At 32.7% G+C, this 21637-nt stretch overlaps 4 protein-coding genes and 1 long non-coding RNA gene across 9 annotated transcripts in view; 3 read left to right on the forward strand and 2 right to left on the reverse strand.

The window, feature by feature from the left end:
- Positions 1-55: 55 nt before the first annotated feature.
- SRD2 (snRNA activating complex family protein) lies at positions 56-6945 on the reverse strand. Of its 4 annotated transcripts, none has more exons than XM_011050403.1 (12): positions 6784-6945; positions 4225-4380; positions 4062-4120; positions 3875-3941; positions 3699-3754; positions 2706-2898; positions 2102-2190; positions 1900-1984; positions 1666-1761; positions 1324-1449; positions 980-1240; positions 56-725 (listed from the first exon to the last, which is right to left on the reverse strand). In XM_011050403.1, exons 2-12 carry the CDS (start codon positions 4348-4350, stop codon positions 441-443), a joined length of 1443 nt encoding a protein of 480 aa, XP_011048705.1. In that variant the 5' UTR covers positions 4351-4380; positions 6784-6945; the 3' UTR covers positions 56-440. The 4 variants fall into 4 exon arrangements, with proteins under 4 accessions (XP_011048705.1, XP_011048701.1, XP_011048702.1 ...); XM_011050399.1 differs by having other exon boundaries at positions 4225-4575; XM_011050400.1 differs by having other exon boundaries at positions 4225-4598.
- Positions 6946-11355: 4410 nt separating this feature from the next.
- On the forward strand, positions 11356-12950 carry LOC105142661 (WD repeat-containing protein RUP2-like). The gene has a single exon (XM_011050404.1). It carries the CDS (start codon positions 11436-11438, stop codon positions 12699-12701), a length of 1266 nt encoding a protein of 421 aa, XP_011048706.1. The 5' UTR covers positions 11356-11435; the 3' UTR covers positions 12702-12950.
- Positions 12951-13211: 261 nt separating this feature from the next.
- Positions 13212-21637, forward strand: part of LOC105142664 (transcription factor LAF1-like) — a 22882-nt gene continuing 14456 nt past the window's right edge. Inside the window, exon 1 of one of the 2 annotated variants that reach the window (XM_011050406.1) lies at positions 13212-13477. In XM_011050406.1, coding sequence (XP_011048708.1) covers positions 13431-13477 — 47 coding nt within the window. In that variant the 5' untranslated portion in view covers positions 13212-13430. The remainder of the gene's footprint in view (positions 13478-21637) is intronic. The other variant, XM_011050407.1, reaches the window with a different exon arrangement.
- On the forward strand, positions 15150-18680 carry LOC105142663 (Cleavage/polyadenylation specificity factor, 25kDa subunit). The gene is made up of 7 exons (XM_011050405.1): positions 15150-15464; positions 15624-15669; positions 16501-16594; positions 16734-16807; positions 17143-17229; positions 17342-17452; positions 18126-18680. The coding sequence occupies exons 1-7, from the start codon at positions 15340-15342 to the stop codon at positions 18198-18200; spliced, it is 612 nt and encodes a 203-aa protein (XP_011048707.1). The 5' UTR covers positions 15150-15339; the 3' UTR covers positions 18201-18680.
- On the reverse strand, positions 17734-18119 carry LOC105142662 (uncharacterized). The gene is made up of 2 exons (XR_845586.1): positions 17971-18119; positions 17734-17763 (listed from the first exon to the last, which is right to left on the reverse strand). It is a non-coding gene; the product is annotated as an uncharacterized LOC105142662 (long non-coding RNA).

A 21637-nucleotide genomic window follows, 5' to 3' on the forward strand; every position in this document is an offset into this window, starting at 1 on the left:
ATTATTTTTGATATTAAAACAACAAAAATAAAACAATATAAAAACATAAAATAAATTTTCATTTTAAACCAAAAAAAATAATTCAAAATTTAAGGGAACAACATACCCTTCATGTTTTATAAAATTTACAGCAGTGGTTTAATCTGCACAATCTTGCTTTCTTCCTTGAAGCTGTGATTGCCACCCCTAGCAAACTTGAGCTGCAAAAAGGCATGGAAACTTTGGAAGATTAATGCACCCAGCGCGGATATCAAGCAGCCAGAAAAACGTTCAGTTTTGTTAACGCTTTCAGTATAGAGAGCATTCCATCTTCCAAGTTAATAATGATAGACTTCAGCTTTATAAGATCATGCACTTGTCACTGCAGTTGCATGCTATCGGTGTCGCTGCCACAACTCTGCAACTTAAGCAATCAGAAGCATAGACCTCGCCTTGAGTAATTAATCATGGACATAATCATATGCTGAGAACCCACTGTACAGTAGAGAGCCATTCTCAGAGTGGTGAAGAAGGTAGTAGCAATCATTGCAGAAATAGCAGGGGTTATCTGGGGCCCACTTGTCATCCACGGTCACCTTCACAGCTCTATAAACCTTGCATATCATGCATTTCTGGGTACGAAATTTTATTTGAAAACTGACTATAGGATACGCTAAGCGATTTTGTAAATCATCAGGATGAATCAACCTCATGTCTCTGAATACAATTGTATGCTTACAATCCCCCTGTCCAAGACAGACAAGAAGTTGAATATCATGATGATGTCTGCATGAAACTCTTTAACATATACACGCAGTACCACCCATAGCTCAAGCAAAATACGTAATGGAAATCACACAACCCCTAATGGAACTTGAGAATTTTAGCAAAGAGAATGATAGGTGCAAATGTAAGCATACAAAGGTAAATATAGACTTGAAAAGATAAAACTTGCACGTTCATGATCCCAGCAGAGCAACATCCGCAGAAAAAAATCTACCTGGTGACAGTAAAGATATCCTGCACCAAGACGAAATCTCAAGTCACAAAATCGTGTGTTCTGCATGTCGCGACGTCTAAATTGAGGCAAACAAGGAGTGGTTGATTCGCCTAAAACTGCTTTCTGCTTTTGTTGCAAGTCACCACTTATGATACACTCCCACTTTCTAAAAGCATCAGCTTTTTTGTTTCTAAGCCAATCAATTATAGGTTCACTATAATCTATAGCAGATGTATCTCTCAAATCATTGCAAAATACATCCTACATAAATGCAGTGTATCATTAGATATAGTGAAAAACTTTCTTTGTAATAAAATCAAACTAGAATGTGTAGAGGTTCATACTTCTACAAGAAAATATCCTGAAGGATCATGCTGCCCTGCCTTCTGCATCATCTGGTCTGTCAAGCAGTAAATCTTGTCCCTCATTTCAGTCAAGGTTTGTCGTCCTAGAACCAAGAACTCTTGAGTCTGCAACAGAATATGACATCAACGAAGGAAATGGAAAAGGGAAGAATAAAGGCCTAGCAGAACATGAATTACGAGAATAAAAGAAGTTGTAGCAAAACCAAATAAATCTAACAAAACCAGTTCACCATGCAGAACAAGAAATATATCAATAAAAATGTTAAAAGCAAATGTCAACCAGGTTAGAATTTGAGGGAAAAACAAGTGCCAAAGTTATACCTTAAGCCATTTACGGATGCAGTGGTAAATCTCAACACAAATAACAACCTCTGGAAGCATCACAGTTATGTGTTCTTGAAGGTCTGAGGACTTCAGCTGTTGTGTAATTGAACGAAGTCAACTTTACCATATTGTACAATATTAAATCAAGCAGAATAGGGGCATGCACTATGAGCAGTGCATATTTAGAGAGGAAATGCAATAAAAATCAAAATAGGCGCTTCTAAAGAGAACCTTTTTTCCGAAATTTGTAGACCTGAGAGATTGCATTGTTTTGGTTCTATTTAAAGAAGTAATGCCACTGTAATTGATCTTGCAACTACAGGAGACAAAATAAATGTAATAATAAGTGCAAGTTATGAAAAGCATGATAATAATTGCAAAATAAGAAAAGCATCAATTGTTGCGAAAAGCAAACATATCTCCAAAAACATACTTGAAGGAATGCAGACGAGTCATTGCTTTGTCTTGATCCTGTTTTTGTTTTATTTTTACCAGATCATCCACCTTCATTAGGTAACTCTCCTGGCCATGAAGAAAAAAAAAAAATAATAATAGAATAAGAATGCATGACTAGTTCCTGTAAGACGAGGGAAATTTAAAATTATTAAACCAAAAATTAATCTTTGTTCATACAGTTAACGAGTAAATAATCGTGCACATCTTTCATTAATCTAACTAAATTCACCTAATTAGTTCCAAACAAGAGAGCATGTGAAAATTACTAGCATATTTTTAACATATTTCTTTCAATCTTATGTGTGATTTTACTAAGAAACTGTAATCTCAAAGCAACTAACAAGTATCAGAGAAACAAGATTATATATTTTTAGTAGCAGACAGAAGCATTAATAAGAACAAGTACTTAAGACGAGGAAAAGCAAAAGATCTGATTTGTCAAGGCCTGATGTTTAATTTTTTTCAAATTTCAAGGTGATATTGTGCACCAACCTAGGTATTGTCTAAACAGAGAAAAAACACATTAGCTGCAAGCAGGGATGTAAAACATAGATACAATAGAACAGGAGAGTGTGACATACATTAACATCATGCATATTGGACTTTCTTCTCTTTCCATTCTTTGAATTGTTGCTATTAATAGTATCTCTATTACAACTGGTGCTAGAGTGAGATCCATTTGACAATTCCAGAGGAGCTGAAGTGTCCCTTCTTCTTATAGAGCTTTGTGAGCATGAATCTTTATTGCTGCACATTCTAAGGTCGTCTTCTCTTCTGAAAACAAAAAATCAACTGATTTAACAATAAAGAAAAAAAATTCAAAGATGTTTGCTTAACAAATGGCAGGTCAATATTTCCTAACATTCCTATGATTCATACATGGAGAAGAGGAAAGCAGAAGAATGCAGACAGAAGTTGATTAAACTCGATCAAACTGAACCCAATCCCAAACTAGAAGAGGTTGGCCATTGACAACAAACATGTTCCGACATTGCCCTAATGCAACTATTCTTGTTTGCAGCAGGGCGACTTGTCTATCACCAATAAGCACAGCAGCAATTCATCAAATACAAAGATAACATCCCATGATGTTGTGAAAATAGCAACTTTTCTAACATTCATCCAAGGTAAAACATGAAATATAACCAATTGCTTTTGATAGACATGTTCTTGTAAATGGACAGCAAGATTTTTTTAGCCTGGCCACACTAAATGAAAATCACTTGTACCTTGACAGTCCCAATTCCATATATTTTCATGAGAATTAACTCCCCATTAGCACATGGGAAAAAAACACGGCCAACCCAGATTTTTCATCCATTTCCTGTTTTCTTCCTCTCTCTCTTTAAGAGATGCGTGAAAGCAAGCACTAATTTAAGCAGTAAATGAATATAGATGCATGCATAACGTGCAACTTATGGGTATTTGATCTCAAAAGTACCATAATAAACCTGAAGGGACATAAATATGGATAATAGGAACCTAAAGCAATGAAATTTTTATATTGCACACGTGTGAAAAAGGGATGCTTGATTAAGAAAACAAGAATGAGAAGAACAAATGCCTACACTAACCTTGCATTTGAGTGTTCTACAAAGGGCTCTGGGGAACTTCCAGTATTCTCACCATCCTGTTGCAGTGCTCATTTTCAAATTATCAAAACAAATTAGTAGTAAAAAAAAGTTTGATTTTCTCATAAATTAATAGATTGATATTAGAAGAGGGGAGAAAGAGATAAAAAGCAGCATACCTTAAAAGCTTCTTTCAAGGCCATATCTACCAACTCTTCCTCGCTAAAAATTTTAAGCTCATCAACCCTGCATACACCAATTCAATTTGTGCAATCAAAGTTTAGTGAAGAAAAGCCAACAAAACATTAAGAAAATAGAACATAGTCAAGTTTTAATCAATAAAGTAGATGATAGAGGACAACATACGAAAGATCAATGTCATCGCGGAGTTCTGAAGAATCCAAAGACAGTTCCGACTGCAAATTCTGCAATAATTGGATGTTACAGATAACTTATATAATTAAACAGGGAGTTGTTAATGATCCATAATGGAGCATAAAAGGAAGTGTGCAAAATAAATAATATAAACCTGAAGCTCACTGAGAAGAGCAGCTTGGAAGTCAGGAACTGTAGTGAGAGGACCCACCAAATTGGGAACGTATATGGGTCCACCATGAGCAATTGATTCATTCTCCCCTTCGCTTGACTCTTTCATCTACTGCTTTTTGTTTTTGGTTCCTGGGTCCTAAATCAACAGGGAGGTTTTCCCACAATTGGAAAACTAGGATTTGTAATAATTTAAGTAGGACAGAGAGAAATTATGACAATTTCTTATTCAAGCTGGATAATTCATAAATCTAATGTGCCATGAACAAAGCATGGCATGCCACAATCAAGGTATACTGGCCTTTTTCACCTGAGATTGTTGGGTGACCGTCTCCTGCAAGTTGGGATTTAACAAGGCTGAATAAGTTGGGCATAAAAAGGAAGAAAGGGAATCTAAGTTAGTCCAGGCAAGAGAAAATCACTGCCTCCACAGAAATCCAACTAACCATCCCATTACTCAAACCACAACTTAAAACAGGCAAAAATTAAATAAAAGTAAACCCAACAAACAGATTCAAACGAGTAGGAGACTTGATTAAGCTGCTGAATTTCTGTATTTTGTGTGAACCTACTTAATATCTATCTTGTCATTGCACCACCTCAGAGAATTTGTATCAGATTAAAACAGAATCGTTTAATAAAGAAACAAAGCCAAACTGCCACCTTTTGTCCTTATGAACCCTCTCTAGTCGATCGCCCACAATCCCATCCCTATACAAACTCAACAATCAACAAACATGTCACCAAAGAACTCATGAGTTTGCCACACTGTTCAAGTCTGCATTATTCATGCTCCAAACCCAATTTACATCTCCTGATACCAGAAGTCAATTTTGATGAGATGTCAAACAAATAGCTCAAATGAGAGTTAACTACAGCCTGGGACTGCAAATGCCCTTGCATGAAAATTCTGGAACTGAAGGATGATTAAGCTTAAACCTCCAGCCACCCATATTGAGCACCCAACCTTGGTGGCCACAATCTAAGTAGCTCTCTAGGGTCAGGCCTAACCAAATTTTTCAATACTAAATGTTCTCAACCCACGCAGTAATAATAATAATTGAAAAAAAGGGGATTACACAATATAATAAAAAGTTCACACTTCACCAACCAGATTTGAGTGCAATGTTTTAGTGATCTGTTGGGCATCCAAAACAAGGAACATGACTCTATATAAGCACTAGCAAAAGAACACACACTAACAACAACAACAAAAATAAAAACTTTCAGCTAACACAAATCAGAGGACATAGTCATCTCTCAGAAAAAAAACCTTAATTTTCAGCCAATTTTAGTTGCAATCAAAATACTAATTAAGACCCAAAAAAACCCCAAACTTAATTAAATTCCCTTTAATTTCAATTAAAAATAATCTAATTTCCTAATTTTCCACCAAAAAAACCTAGCTTTAGCCACAACAGCAATACCAACTGACTACAACCCAAAAGACCTAAAGTTTATCAACATGAAAACCCCTAACATCACTAATTATATATTATTAACAACCAATTAAGCTTAAATACAGCTTAATTACTCAAATTCAAAATCAAGAACTTACCAACTGGAACCACCTACAGCTTCTAATCACTAATGATCAATCGTCAAAACACGTGGAATACCAACAGTTTATTTTTCAGTTTCTAGCAGCCTAGTAAACAGATCAAAGGAGCCAAAGAAAATGGCACCAGATTGGGTGCAAGGGAAGAAGCTCAAATCAGAACACAGCCAACCTATCGAACAAATATATGAGCCGATAGGTAGAACAAAACCGCATGCCAAAAAATATCATCAAGCAGTTGATGAACTGGGTGAATTTGATCTCCGAGCATTCTAAAATATGATTAAAAGAATCTTATGCAACCAAGAAATTGATAAAATCGCACTTTAGCAGCCTTTTACTAATTAAAGAAAGGAAACACACCAGTAAAAGTCGTAAGGAAAAACAGGGTGCTTAGCCTACATTCCCAGACACCGAAGCACTTTCGTGCATTGAAAGATAGTCGGGTCCCCACTCGACTCCATTTTTTCTTCTATTTCTCCTCCAATTACAACTGCCAGTTTGGGCCAAGTTTACAAAGCTCAACTTACGCATTCCCGGCAGATTGTTGATGCCGAGGTGCAGCGCCTTGGTACCGAAGGCATTCCGGACAGACTGTTGATATCGAGGTGCAACGCCTTGGTACCAAAGAAGCTATTGGACTTGACTTTTACCGGCTTTTTCATCAACAAATATGTCGAATTTATTGCCAGTAATGTTGTTGCTCTAATTGACGAATTTTCACGCAGAGAATATCAAGAGCTCAACTACGTGCAGGTTGTTTCTTTCATCATTCGTGCTATAATTGCCTTGCATCACCACTTCAGGAATTAATGCATGCATCAACAAATTATAATCTTGAATGGAATTTACTTGATGTTATTGTGACAGATTCAAGCGTGCATAAACAAACAAATCAAGACAGTTCAAGGCAAGGAAAACTAGATCAATAAACTGCAAAGCAACAAAAAACAAAAACAAGAGCCATGGCCATGACTAACTTGCCTGAAATTGAGTGTAGTCTAAGCTTGGATTGAATGTCAGTACTCTTCTGCGCATGGATTAGGAAGAAGAAACCTGAATTGAAGGGAGGGGGGGAAGCCGGGAATAGGCGATTTGTTTTGTCCTCTCCGTGTGGCCGCTGTTTTGTAAAGTAGGGGATTTTATCCCTCATTCAAAACGGCAACGGTTTTTTAATTTTTTTAAAAAAAATCAGGGCTTACCCATGCTTTTCCAGGTGAATTTATGTGAGGGTGTTTGGTAATAGGAATGTGGTTTTTAAAAATATTTTTTTAATATATTAAAATAATATTTTTTTATAAAAATATTTTTAACATTAGTGTATTAAAATAATTTGAAAATATTAAAAAATATTAATTTAAAAAATAAAGGAAATAATTTTAAAAATAATTTTAAAATATAAAAAATAAATGCCGCCATGTATTTTTATAACCAAAAGACAATGAGATTTCTACGTTTCAATTGTCTCTATTTTTATTTTCATAGCTATAACTATCCCGGTCAACGTAACAAAGGGACGATTCGAATATCGTTTTAAATGATGTATTTTTAAATTTTAAGAAAAAATAAAATTAATGTTTTTTATATTTTTATATTTATTTTATTTATTATGTTAAAAATCATTATTTTAAAATAAAAAATATATATTATTTTAATAAATTTTAAATAAAAAATACTTTAAAATAATTATTATTATTCTACCCCCAAGATACATGTGAGGATAGTGGGGTAGGGTAAAAATTAGATTGCAAGGGCATGCACCCTTTCCTTCTAGGAAATTGAAACGTAGAAATCTCATTGTAATTTGCAAGTTGTTACTGTTCATATTTTATGATATAAATATACAATGAAAATTCACCATGCACGGATGATGGGATTCCATTAATAAAGAAGAGCTAATTTCAAAAGATTTATTGGAGGGTTATGCATTCAGCAAGAATTAAATCTATGAATTTATCAATTATGAGTTAGGTACTTTAACTATTCATCCATAAATGCTTAGCAGGATTTTCATGTGTGATGAATAATTAAATTTAATTAAAATAAAATTTGCAATTTAAATTTATGATGAATAAGCGGACAGATCTCAATTCAAATCTTAAATTTTTGAATTAAGAGAGATCAAGAATTATCACTATTTTTTGGATTTGTATATCTATTTATTTTTGTATTTTAAAAGTATTTAAAAAAATTAATTTTAATTTATTTTCTTTATTTCAAATTAATATTTTTTTAATATTTTTAAATTATTTTAATTTATTAATGTTAAAAATAATTTTTTTAAAATAAAAAATATTATTTTAATATATTCTAAAATAAAAAACATTTTCAGAAATAACTGGAACTATATTTTCAATTATCCTTTTGAAACCAAGTTTTAAATAACAAAAGTCTTACAAAAGAGATAGAGGCAGCCCACGTTTTTTTTTTTTTTTCCAGACATGATAATTCCTCACCGACAAACAGGTTATTTATATGACTTTTTTTTTCCTTCGCATGCTCAAAGTGTGTGTTTTGTATTTTAATAGTTTTTACAATTACAATATAAAAAATAATTTTAATTGTGGTTATAAAAAATATGTATTTGATTAAAATAATTAAAAGATAAATTTTAGCATAGAAAATAAGATAAAAAAATAAGAATTGAATTTTTTAACTTTTAAAAAATTAAAATTTGAAAAAAAAAATTATAAATCCGATAAAAAAACACTTATTTAACCAAATATTATTTTTCATTACAGTTACATTAAAAAACTAAAAACAAAAACTATCACAGTTTCAAAAGTGTCGGTAATGATGAACTTGAATCCACTTGAATCCTTACAGTGGATTTTGCCTTAATGAGCCGAAACATAGGTAAGTAAGATGGGCCACATCACTTGGGCTTACTCTTGGAGCCTCCTCGTTAATTAGGCCTGATATTTTCGGCCACGTCAATATATATATATATATTGCCAGCAGAAGCTCTGAACCAGAAACATGTTTACTTTTAACACAAGAGGAATTATCTGTGCGTATCTGCCCTCTGTATCACTGTACTCTGCTCTAGCTATGTTTATTTTATCGGATGCTCGTTAAATTTTTTTTTAATTTTAACACAATTGATAAATAGATCCAAATTTCAATATGAGTTTGTGGCGTAAATTGATTCTTAAGAGATTCGAGAACGAATTGTGGCCCTCCTACCATATTCTTCATCTTCCCTGGATCAAAAAGAATTATTATTGCATCAAATACCTCATGTGAAAACAAATCAAAGACAAAAGGATAAGAACCTGCTTTTATAGGCATCGCTGGGCAAACCAGCAACCTGTTTTTAGTCATCAATTCCACATACTGGATCTGGACCACCATTGTTCAACCTTCGTGTCAATGGTAGTTACTATATATATATATATATATGAATGGACCAATACGTATCATGCAACTCAATGCCTCTTTACTATCTATATCTCTAGGAAAAAAAAAAAAAAGATGCTGCAAATGCAAATGGTGCATGTGTCCCCACTTGAGGTTTTTTCAAGTTTTTTTTATCAATTGGATCTCATTGATTAGTTAAACTTCAGGGTCTATTTGTTTTTATATTTTGAAAGTATTTTTGAAAAAAATTAATCTATTTGTTTTTACATTTTGAAAGTATTTTTGAAAAAATTTAAAATTTTTTATTTTTTTATTAATTTTAAATTAATATATTTTTAATGTTTTTAAATCATTTTCATTCGTTAATGTTAAAAATAATTTTTAAAAAATAAAAAAATATCATTAATATATATTTTAATATAAAACACCATTTAAAAAAGCAACAATAATTACACTTTCAAACAGGATTGTTACAAGGACCATGCCGTGCTATGTTTGCTATGTGGCTGGAAAAGGAAAGAAGTTGGGAGAGACAAAAGGTTTGGATGGAACCACGTAGTTGAAGGGACAGGAACCAGCTTGTGTCCACACAACAATTCTTCCTTAAATCTGAGGCCCGGAGGCAACCACCACTGCTCTACTTCCCTATCTACTCGAATAACGGCTAGTAAATAGGGTCTCCGTCGCCATAGAATAATGTATGGATGGGAGGAGGACTTTGAAAATCCAAATTCATCTGTATTAATCTTTCCATTGTCCTTTCCCTCACCCTGATACACTCTTTTCATCTGGAAATTTACATAAAAACATTTACGTGCGATGTATTGGTGAAATGAAGGAGGAGGGGGGAGGAAATGATCGAGGCTATTAACATCTTTTAAATATAGCTTGTACCTCTTACAGTAAATTATCTAGAATTAATAATCCATTGTCGCAAGAATATTTAGACCTTAATATCTAGTGTTGTGTGTGTGTCTCTCCCCTTCGGCTTTAAATATTGATATATCTTCTCAGTAAATCAGCTCGAGATGAGATTTTTCTTGCTAGCTGAATGAAGTTGCATGTCTTGTGATGCTATTCAAAATACATTTTTATTTTAAAATATATATTTTTTAATTTCAATATATTTAAAATAAAACCATCTTAAAAAATATTAAATTAATATTTTTTCAATTAGTTTAAAGAACATCCAAATAAAAATACTAAATATGTGTTTGTTTAACCGTGCAGTTAGATGCACAAATATAAATGCACCCTTAAATATTATCTAAAACTTTTTTAATATTATTATTGGAAGAAGTGACAAGTTTGTTTTATTTTTTATTTTTTTTTTGAGTATTTTATTTAATTTAATGTTTTTTATCTGATTAAGTCCCTTTACTTTTAAAGGCTCTAGTTACATGCTTTATACTTTCTTGAATTTTTTTTATAATTTTATTCATTTTAATTTTATTTTATTTTTTTAAAATTATTTATAGTCTTTATTCTTTTGATTGTTATATTTTTTTATTTTATTTTTTAATATTGTTTTTAGTTTTTTATCCACTTTTAGTCCTTATTTTTTCAATAACTTTTTTTTTATTTTTTTATCCACTTTTGGTCCTTATTTTTTCAATAACTTTTTCTATATTATTTTTTTGGTGTTTTTAATTTAACTTTTAATTATTTTCTTTCATTTTTTATACTATATTTGATTTGATTTGTATTATATTTGTTTTAAATTGTTTTACAGCTTATTACCTTTTAATATAACTGGTTTTTATTTAAAATTATTTATTTTAAATCATCATTTAACATTATTATACTTTTAATTTTAAATTTAATAGATTCTCGTGACACGATATATATTTAGTTTATTATTATTTTAATATTTTTTATAAAAAAAGATATTATTTTAAAATTTTGTTAAAAACTAAACTATATTTTTATTAATTCATTAATATTATATTTTAATTAAAAAAATAAATAATTTAATTTGATTCAACTTCCAAGTTTAATACAGTTAAAAAATTATTTATACTTTTAATATATATTTTTTTATTTTAAAATTTTGATCTCACCTGAGGCGGAGGACGTGAGCCGTAATAATCAAGACACGTGTATCCCTGAATGGCATTGCTGGTAGTTTGTGGCAACAGTGAGCGTCTTATATGAGGAAAGAGTCAAGAATTTTATAATGACAACGTAGAAGGGAGAAGAGAAATGAAAAAAAAAAAAAATCCAACCAACAACGACCCGAGTTATCCATATACAACCATAGAGCTTAGGTTAAGTTCATGGAGCTAGCCTTTCATTGTTCCAAAAGCCAGAGACAAAACCTCCAAATATACATCTCCACTAGATATCCTGAATGGAAAATGAAAAACTTCTCCACTAAATTCCATCCTTGTAGTCATCACCACACACAAGAATCTCAAAACCAAGAAACAAGAAAACAAAAGGAAACCATAGAGAAGGAGGAGGAGGAGGAGGAAAGAGCAAGGTGTGAATGGGATTTCAGTCTCTCCACAATAGTTTCATCAAGCAGCAGCAACAACACTGCATCCATATCAGATGCTTTAGGGGTGATCGAATTCGACCAGACGAATAGCATCATCGCCACAGGCGGAATGGCAAGAAAGATAAGGATTTATAGTCTCGAGTCTTTGTTACCACATGAAAGTAGTAGCCAAAACGTGCATGATACTATTTTCTTAGATCATGCTAGGGCTCGCGACTACTATATTTGTACCCCAGCAAAGCTTAGTAGTTTCCGATGGAAACCCAGATCAGACGGTCGGGTTCTAGGGTCCGGAGACTACGACGGGGTGGTTATGGAATATAATCTTGAGAGGAGAATACCGATCTTTGAACGCGATGAACATGGCGGGCGAAGGGTTTGGAGTGTCGACTATTCACATTGCGATCCGACTATGGGTGCATCCGCGTCGGATGATGGAACCATGCAAATGTGGGACACACGAAGTGAGAATGGGGAATGTGTGGCTACGGTTCAACCTAGCGTGAGACGCAGTGCCGTCTGTTGCGTGGAGTTTAATCCATTTGGTGGACCAATAGTAGCCATCGGATGTGCTGACAGCAAGGTATACGGCTATGATCTTCGAATGATGGCTAGCCCAGTATTTGTTCTTGATGGGCATAGGAAGACCGTGACATACATCAAATTTCTTGATAATGTTACTTTAGTATCTGCTAGCATTGATGGATGCTTGAAGCTATGGAATTCGGACAATTCGAACTTAATTCGGACCTACCACGGGCACGTCAACAATCGGAACTTTGTTGGATTATCAGTGTGGAGGAATGCAGGCTTATTAGGGTGTGGATCAGAAAACAATAAGGTTTTTGTGTATGACAAGAGATGGAGTGAACCAGTATGGGTTCATGAGTCTAGCCCCATGGGCAAAGATGGGTTTGGCAGCGGGTTTGTTAGTAGTGTGTGCTGGAGGCAAGTGGGGGAAGATCAATGCACACTTGTAACGGGAGGATCAGATGGGATCTTGCAAGTTTTTCGAGGCAAAAGGAAGACACGGACTGGATAACAAAGAAGTTTTCTGCCAAAGGTATATCATTGTCTACCTAGCTATTTGTTTTTATACACATGGTCAGAGAATTAAGTGTGTGTAATGTTTCCACACACACAAATATATAACTGCGGTTGGCTGAAAAAAACCGCAACTTGCATAGGATGGATGAGGAAAGGGAGGAATAACAAGGCACATTTTGTATTAGCTAACAGGTTATTGTGAATGCAACTGATATCTGACACATCTCAGATACATTTACTCAAATTCTAGTGCTTTTTTTTTATATTTTCAGTAATTGTTTTCTACCAGAGAATTCTGTGTTTAACCTCTTAGGGTTTTTTTTTTCTTTTGATCCACGATTGGCCACATCCCATGATATATTAATTGAGTTTCAGGAGTCACGTGACCAAAAGAATTGAGTTGTACAATATACGTGTCTGTCTTGTACTGCACGGATAGTTTCATCTCTCATAGCCCAAATGGTCGGCAATATACGTGTCTGTCTTGTACTTAGTTTCATCTCTCATAGCCCAAATGGTCGCCGCTCAATCCATATATACTGGTGAAGAGATCTAGCTTTCCTGTCGTATGGTTGCTCCAGTATCCATTGTTCACGCACCAAATCACCAGAACTGATGATTGCTAAGCAAAATAACAAGCAATGAAAAGATTTTCAATGTCATCTTCTTCCGCTTCTCTTGTGCAAGCATGGCATGTTTTCCTTTGAAAGGATAATACTTCCCTATGCGGCCACATCAATTGCACCTGTTTTTGTTCTTGCTTCTCTCTCTGTGGGTTTATATTGAGCTCTAAATCGGGTGCTTTTGTGTTGCAGATATATTCCTTTGGGTGTTTGTCTTTCTTTTCTAGAGTTTTAGAGATACGGATTTATCTTGATTTTGAGGTGGTGATATATCATTTTTCTCGGTTTTATTCAGTTTTGTTTCCCCTTAATTTGTAGAGGGAGAGATAGCTTTATTAAGAGAGCTTGTAAGTTCGAATATTCCCTATATAACTCTCGCAACACAAGGGGATAATTGTGAACAAAATTAAAAATTAATTGAAATAAAACTATTCTTCAAAGCTACAATTATAATTTAATATTTTTTACTGCAAGAATCTTACGGAAGATGCTCTAACCTTGATTTTGTTATGCGCAAGGATTTTTTTAATCTATATTCACTAAAGCAACACACGGGTAATTATCTATTTTATTTTTTACATATGGCACGTTTAAATAAGAGTTTTTCCTTAAATAACCGTTAAGAAAAAAAAAAAAAAAAAGTTTGTGGCTGTGCATGAATTTTCTGAAACGTCCCATCTACCCGATATCATGTGCTGCTTCTATCTGCCTCTATACAAGTTGATAGCGACAGCCACGAACTTTCCCATTAATGTTCTGTCTCTTCGTGTTTTAGTAATTTTTTTAAGAATATTTTATATTTAAAAATTTATTAAAATAATATTTTTTATTATTAAAATTTAAAATTTATTTTGTACTTCAGTATTTAAAATAATTTAAAACAAAAATATAAAGAAATATAATTGTATCAGAAAATTAATACAGGGTAGAGCACATTGCGGTTTAAAAAAACAAAACAAGTTGCACCTTAAAGTGGCAAGAAAAATTAACAGGGCACGTGTGTTAATTACATACTTCTTGTCTGGTTAGCTGAAAACAAAATTGTAGTTTGGTGCATTGGCTTGACCAGAAACAGCAAGGTTGACTTGGCAATCCACGAGATCATCCAGCCTGCGCGCATAACACATGAAATATTTCTCAAAACTCTTTACCACAATGCTATCTCACTCGTTATGACATTCATATGGGATTAATTTGAGTTATTATCTCAGTATAATTTTCCAAGTATATATAAAAATATAAAGAAATATGATTCTCACATGTACTAAAAGGTTTTGTTATTTACTGCAGTAATGAACAATAAGATGTCATGAATCTTTTTTCACTTTGATTCTTGCAAAAATTAAAGATTTTATTTTTAGTTTCAAACTTAGTTATTTTTTTATCCTCTTGTTTCAGTATTTTTAATATAGAGTTATTTAAATCTTTTAAGCTTATTCGTGATTTTTAGAAGTTAACCATACTAACTCATATTATTTTTTATTTTAATTGATTTTTTAATATTTAATAAATAATAATGTAGTATCACTCTATTTCTTCATCCATTTCAAATAAATAATAATATAGTATCACTCTATTTCTTCATCCATTTCATGTTAAAAAAGAATCAAGCTGCTAGAATTTTAGGAAAATTAGACTAATAATTGCCATTTCCTTTTCGGGTAGTGATTTTCATCTTTCCATTCCATCACATTGGGCCTAGCCGGGCTGAGGTAGAAGTTATAACCTTAATCATTTCGAGTTATAATCACAGGCCCAAATCAGAGCCCGTTAGCAGAAATTAGCAAACTACTATACTATCAAACCCCACAATTAATTTTGGTTAATTTTAAATCGCACTCTCTCAGTCTCATACTACGACTCCCCTCCCTCTGCTCTCTCTTTTTTGGTTTGCTAAGCTGAACGATCTACAAAGAGGGAAACACAGCTTCAACTCACAGAGAAACACCAAAGCTAGAAGCTTTTGGCAATATAAAGGGAGAAGAAGTTGGGTTATAAACTGAGGGAGAGATGGTAGGGGCAGGGTCAGCGGTGGTGAACACGTACCCTTTATCGAGCTACACATTCGGTACTAAAGAACCCAAGATGGAGAAAGACACTTCTGTGGCGGATCGCCTTGCTCGCATGAAAGTCAAGTAAAAAGATAACAACCCTTTTGTGTTTTTTTTGCTTCTTTTGGAGTTTTGGTGGTTGAATTTTTGGAATTCCTTAAGAAAATCCTAGATAAACCCTAGATTTATTGGTTTCGTAAAACCCAACATGGAAAGTTTGATTCTTTGTTTTGTTATTGACAGTTATATGAAAGAGGGGATGAGGACCAGTGTTGAAGCTATTTTGCTGGTAATGTTTTTGTTTTATCTCCATTCCTTTTTAACTGGTTTTTGTTTTTGAAATGTGTTATAATTGTTAAATTTTATAAAATGAAGCTGTTTATGATTGTTTTTTGCAATTCTACTAGCTTTGATTGTGTTTGTAGTTTGTTAGTTTGAAAGGTTTGACTGTGTTTCTAGTGTTAGTAGTGTGAGAGTATAATCTTTGATTGTGTTTTGCAATTCTACTAGCTTTGATTGTGTTTGTAGTTTATTAGTTTGAAAGGTTTGATTGTATTTCTAGTGTTAGTGTGAGAACATAATCTTTGGTTCACTTGAAATGAAGACAAGAATTGTCCAGCCATTTTCTGTTAATGGTACTTATTCACAATGACCTCTCTATCTTTCTGATTACTGAACAATATATTTTCCCTTGTTTTCCTTGACGATTCAAGGTCCTTTCGAAAAAAAGAAAAGAAAAGAAGAAGAAGATAAATTTTGGGAATAATTTCTATAGATAAATGTTAGATTCATACCATGTGGAGCAAGTCATGCTGTTATAATTTGCCTCTAGGATAGCTCAATGTCTTAATTTTTGAAATACGTCTTCTATCCAATATCGATAAGAATTTCTTTGATGTAGATGCTTATGTCGTGTCATGTCTTCTTTTCAGTCTTTAATATCTGTTCTGTTTGCAATAGCAAGTTGTTGTTTCCTTGTCTTCTATATTATTCAATTTCTTCTCTGTGATCTTGTACTTATCGACCTTAATCACTCATGGCCTTGTCTGTGATAGCTCCGTACATCTTCTTTCTAATTATTATGATCTGTCTCTTGGTGCAATAAATTATCATCTTGCAGGTACAGGAACACAATCATCCTCACATACTTCTTCTGCAAATTGGAAACACATTCTGCAAACTTCCTGGTGGGCGTTTGAAGCCTGGAGAGAATGGTATATTTTTCCTCTTCTCTTTGTATTATCTTTCACTTTCGTAAGATATATCCCTTCATTATGTTTGTAGTGGAATGAGCTCTTTCTATATCACTGTTTGGGATATTTCTGTTTTATTCTGACCGGGCTTATGTAACAGAAATTGAGGGTTTGAAAAGAAAGCTGACGAGCAAGCTTGGAGCTAATTCACCTGCTCTTGTGCCAGACTGGCAGGTAACTTTTTTGGGCTATCTTCAGTTGTAAGTGTTAACTCATGAAGACAACTTTAAGGAACTGATACCTGTAGGTGTAAACTTAAGGAGAATATGATTGGATTCATGAAAAAAAATTAAAAAACTGCACAAAAAAAAAATGCATCTGTGGTGCATGTTTTTGACTAGTTGCATTTTCTTCCCTGCATTTCATGGGGATAGAACTTCTGCTAGGAACTTATCCTGGAAAAAATTGTTAATGCCTTGGAGGGCATCGTCCCCATGATTCTGTGTGCCCATAGATGCTTCTTGAGTTATTTTCTGATGCATATTTTGCCACATGTCATTTGCTTGCAGATTGGTGAATGTGTGGCTACCTGGTGGAGGCCAAACTTTGAAACCATTATGTATCCATATTGCCCTCCCCACATAACAAAGCCTAAGGTAACCAAACTATGAATATTCTTAGCTTACGTGGATCTTTCTTTTTTCTTTTTTCTCCATATGTTGTATATGCAATGCTCATCCATTTCTTTCTCCGGTCTTGGTAATGCAGGAGTGCAAGAAACTTTATCTTGTTCACTTATCTGAAAGGGAGTACTTTGCAGTGCCAAAAAATTTGAAACTGCTTGCTGTGCCATTGTTTGAACTCTATGATAATGTGCAGGTATGATCACGTGGATTTTTCATTGACTGAGTCTAGAGTTTGATCTGATTTTGCAATTGTCTGAGATGTTTTTATGGTTTTGAATGCTATATTTTCTTTGCTTCAACTAGTTTACGTGTAAAAAATGATTTTTTTTTAATCAAGGGGTAATGGTCCAACTAATTCAGAAACTGAGGCTTCAGCTTTGATGAGTTGTATGCATATAAAGAGTAATGTACTAGTCTGGTGAAGATGCATCGTGAAGATTTACCTAGGCAAACTTTATCCTGTGATTTTTTTTGTCCACCTTCCCCTTCCTCCACTTAGACACCGTTTGGGAACGCAGTGCAAACCATGTTCCCAAAAAATTCAATTTTTTTTTTTGCTAAAATTTAATATGTTTTTGATCGTTTTGATGTGCTAATGTCAAAAATAAATTTTAAAAAATGCAAAAACATTATTATCATGCATTCTGGCATGAAAAGTTATTTAAAAAGCAACTACAACTACACTGCCAAACTGCTCTTAGTAACCTCTATTCTATTCTCCTGCTGGAAAGATGGTGAAAACTGATTTCTTCCTTGCATTTCCTTAGTCAGGTTTCTGAAAAAACAGTCATGATTTTCCAGTTTGCCTTTTTAAATCAATGATTTTCTAGTATTTCTTCTTACAATATGCTGCTTACTTGATGCAGAGATATGGACCAGTTATATCAACCATTCCTCAACAGCTCTCAAGATTCCAGTTCAACATGATTACTACTGCTTGAACTTTGCGAGGATTTGAGAAGTTTATACCTTTGTGATAGTACTTGATTCTAGGAGGCTATTGGCAAACATATAGCATGAGTATCAACATTACTTTAGAACAGACTTTTAATTTGGTTTAGACTGGATGTCCAGAAGTTGTGCTGTGTGGATCTCTAATCGTTGATGTTAAGATTTATATTGGACCCTTATCTTCATGGGTTTAGGTTATTTGCTAAGTAGATCTCTGTCTTATGATTTACAAGTTAAATAGTCACGATCCAGAATGATAGGTTGCTATGTGGCTGGAAGGGCTCAGCAGAATTTTCCCAGCAGCATTGAGTATACAGCCATTGTATGGGGTAGTAAGATGGGAAACAATGGTCCTATTTTGTCGTTGAAACCTTCATTTTGGTGTTATGTTTGTGATTTCTTGTACGTGGTTGTAACTTGTAAGCCCAAGATTTTTTGATTGAATCAAGAAGGGTCTTGCATTTCTCAAACTCGAAATCACCTAAATTAGAACATTGCTTCCAAAACAGAAACAAAATTGTAGCCATCTGGGGCCGCACCTTCTGGTTGCATTTAGACAAAAAAGATCCTGACTTTCTACAAATTTCCCATGCCTAGCATGGCTTGAAATCAACGAATCCTACGAATCCACTTTCCTCCGTGACGGTGTCTCAAAGAAGCTCCTAGCTGTTTCAAGATCATCCGTATCAGCATATGCTCCCATCATCGAAGTCAATGAAATAGCCTTCATCTCCGGCATTCGCGACTTCTCCAAACTCGGCATAGCCTGAAATCATAGAATTGCAAGAAACAATCTCTCTTTCGGGCATTAATATCAAACAACACTCTCGCCGACTTGACATCACCTATATTTACTTAATTAATCTACCATGTGATTCTATAATTCTCCGGCACACAAATCATAAGAGAATCTTGCAAGCATCATCTAACTTGCAAGTATTAGCTAAACCCACATCAAAAGAAGCCGGCATTTTCAAGCACATGATAAAAAGCGATTTGGCAACCACATAGATAGACTCAAATTTAGACTTTAAAATCTAAATTAATCCATTTAAATTTCAAACACAATAATATAAAATAATATAAACTATCTAAATATAATTTTAAAATTTAAATATTTTTATTTAGAAACTATTATATTATTATGCTGCGAGTCAAATTAATTTTTTTTACATAAGTTTACACGAGTTAACTCACAAAATTTTTATTTTTAATTTTGAGACTATGATAATTTCATATAAAATAAACTGAAGTTATAATAAAATTAAAAAAAATTATCAATTTAAAAAAAAAAACTTGATTCAATTATATTAATCTACCGAATTTGTAACATGAGTTAAATAATTTCATATAAAATAAACTGAAGCTATAATAAAATTAAAATAAATTATCAATTAAAAAAAAAAACTTGATTCAATTAGATTAATCTACCGAATTTGTAACATGAGTTATCAGACTAAGATAACTATAAAAAAATAAATTATAATAAATTATAAAATTTAATTTTTAATAAATTAAATATGTGAGGTATGAAACTAGAGAAAAAAATAATTTTTTTTAAAAAAATGAAAAATAAAAAACACTGTTCATAGAACAAAATGATGAAATAGAACTGAAATGTCTTGACAAGAATTTGATAAGAAAAACCAAAATATCTCAATATCACGAGAGACATACAATTTATTATGGCTTAATATATATTGGCGATTCTAGACGGATCCAAATAGAATTAACAACCTTTGTTTAAATTTAGCGGTGTGGTGGGATGCTAGCCATCGAAGTCTGTTGTTAATAATTGGATGATGTATTATTGCAAGTCTTAATTAATTATTTTCATTCAAGACGTGGGATTATTATTTTCTTTCCATCAATTCATTGGCCATAATTAATGAATATTATACTATATATCTACTTAACGTCTGCCTTCAAGGATTAGAAACAAAATAAAAAAAGAAAGAAGAAGAAGAAAGAGAAAAAATAATTTAAAAGGACCAAGTAGCAATGTGAATCAATTAATATTTCTTAAGTAAATTTTATCATGCAAATATGCTAATTTTCATGTTTAAAGAAGCAAGCTAACAAGAGAGGGACAGTAAGATACACGTGGATTAATTGGACTTGAATCATCAATGTCTACTTAACACTATGATTACGATAATTTGTATTGATTATCACTAATATCTAAACTAATTACAGTTTTATAACTCAAATTGCTCGAGGATCTACCAAATTTCGTCCTCCAACTTGGATAACAAAAGGTAATTACAACGCTAGTTGTTATAATTGTGAAATCTATTGCTAACTTGCTATCCACATCATGCTAATTGTGTGGGTTTGGCTCATCTCAGGCTATCAATCTCAATAGATCATGCGTGTTGATGCACCAATATATTTTTTAAAATCTAATTTCGGCCTAAGTTTTTCTAGGAGGTTTATATGTGATAATTCAACAATATTCTTAGAGTTGATAGAATGTATGGCCTTAATGAAATGGTTCTAGCTTACTTCTAGATTCGGCATCCTTAGAGATGGTTAAAAATAAAGTCCAAATAAATATTAGTTTTGTAAATTATTAAATTCAATATTTTTGAGTTCAATTACGTAATGGACCTAAACAGTCACGGGTTTAACAAGTTATCAAATCTAATATTCTTGAGTTTATTTATTTGTCAAGTTTAAGTGGATATGAGTTTGATGAGATGTTATATCCTCTACCTGTTGGCAATATCATGTAAAGCTAAAATAGGTATGAGTTTAACAATTATTATAGGCCCAATATTAGTTTGTTTTTATGAGTTTTAACATAAAATATTATTGTCAATAAATTTATCTCCATGCACCTCTATATGTATAAAAGTCTTATAAGAATCTACTATATTTCCATTACCATTAATATTTCATAAGGAATATTTATCTTTTATTAATATTTTATAAGATATATTTGTTTCTCATTTAATGTTGTGTGAGAGATATTATCTCTTATCAATGCTATTAGAAGAAAATAATTTTTCAACCTCTCTACTCCTGTAAAATAACATGTTTCATGAGCTATAAATACCTCTAAAATCATCAAAGATAAAAAGGGTTAACAACTTCTATTCTTTAAGTATTAATACTTTTAAATGTCAAAATATTTATCATATCAAAACAATAAGAAACACTCTTGTTCTTGAAACTTAAACTCATTATTTTATTTATTACAATCTCTTGCTTAAAAGTTATTGATTTTATCATCTCGAGAGTCTCTAAACCTCACTTAAAGGTATTATTTTGCATATGTTAAGCCTTTTACAACTAATCATTTACTTCTGGAGCTCTTCTTGAGCTCTGGAAAATAAAATATTAATATGAATATAGGATTACCTATTATGTAAACACTAAAAAATCTTATTCATAAGCATATTAAATTTTGAAACATCTATCACCT

This window comes from Populus euphratica, unplaced genomic scaffold (assembly GCF_000495115.2).
Source record: "Populus euphratica unplaced genomic scaffold, PopEup_1.0 scaffold148.1, whole genome shotgun sequence".
Taxonomy (NCBI): domain Eukaryota; kingdom Viridiplantae; phylum Streptophyta; class Magnoliopsida; order Malpighiales; family Salicaceae; genus Populus; species Populus euphratica.

Coding starts and splice junctions, on each gene's coding strand:
- SRD2 (XM_011050403.1), bottom strand. CDS start 4,350: ATGAAAGAGTCAAGCGAAGGGGAGAATGAATCAATTGCTCATGGTGGA. Junction 2,899..3,698: donor GTAGAACACTCAAATGCAAG/GTTAGTGTAGGC, acceptor TTTTGTTTTCAG/AAGAGAAGACGACCTTAGAA. Junction 1,450..1,665: donor GCATCCGTAAATGGCTTAAG/GTATAACTTTGG, acceptor ATTCTGTTGCAG/ACTCAAGAGTTCTTGGTTCT.
- LOC105142661 (XM_011050404.1), top strand. CDS start 11,436: ATGGAGCTAGCCTTTCATTGTTCCAAAAGCCAGAGACAAAACCTCCAA.
- LOC105142663 (XM_011050405.1), top strand. CDS start 15,340: ATGGTAGGGGCAGGGTCAGCGGTGGTGAACACGTACCCTTTATCGAGC. Junction 16,808..17,142: donor CTCTTGTGCCAGACTGGCAG/GTAACTTTTTTG, acceptor ATTTGCTTGCAG/ATTGGTGAATGTGTGGCTAC. Junction 17,453..18,125: donor AACTCTATGATAATGTGCAG/GTATGATCACGT, acceptor TACTTGATGCAG/AGATATGGACCAGTTATATC.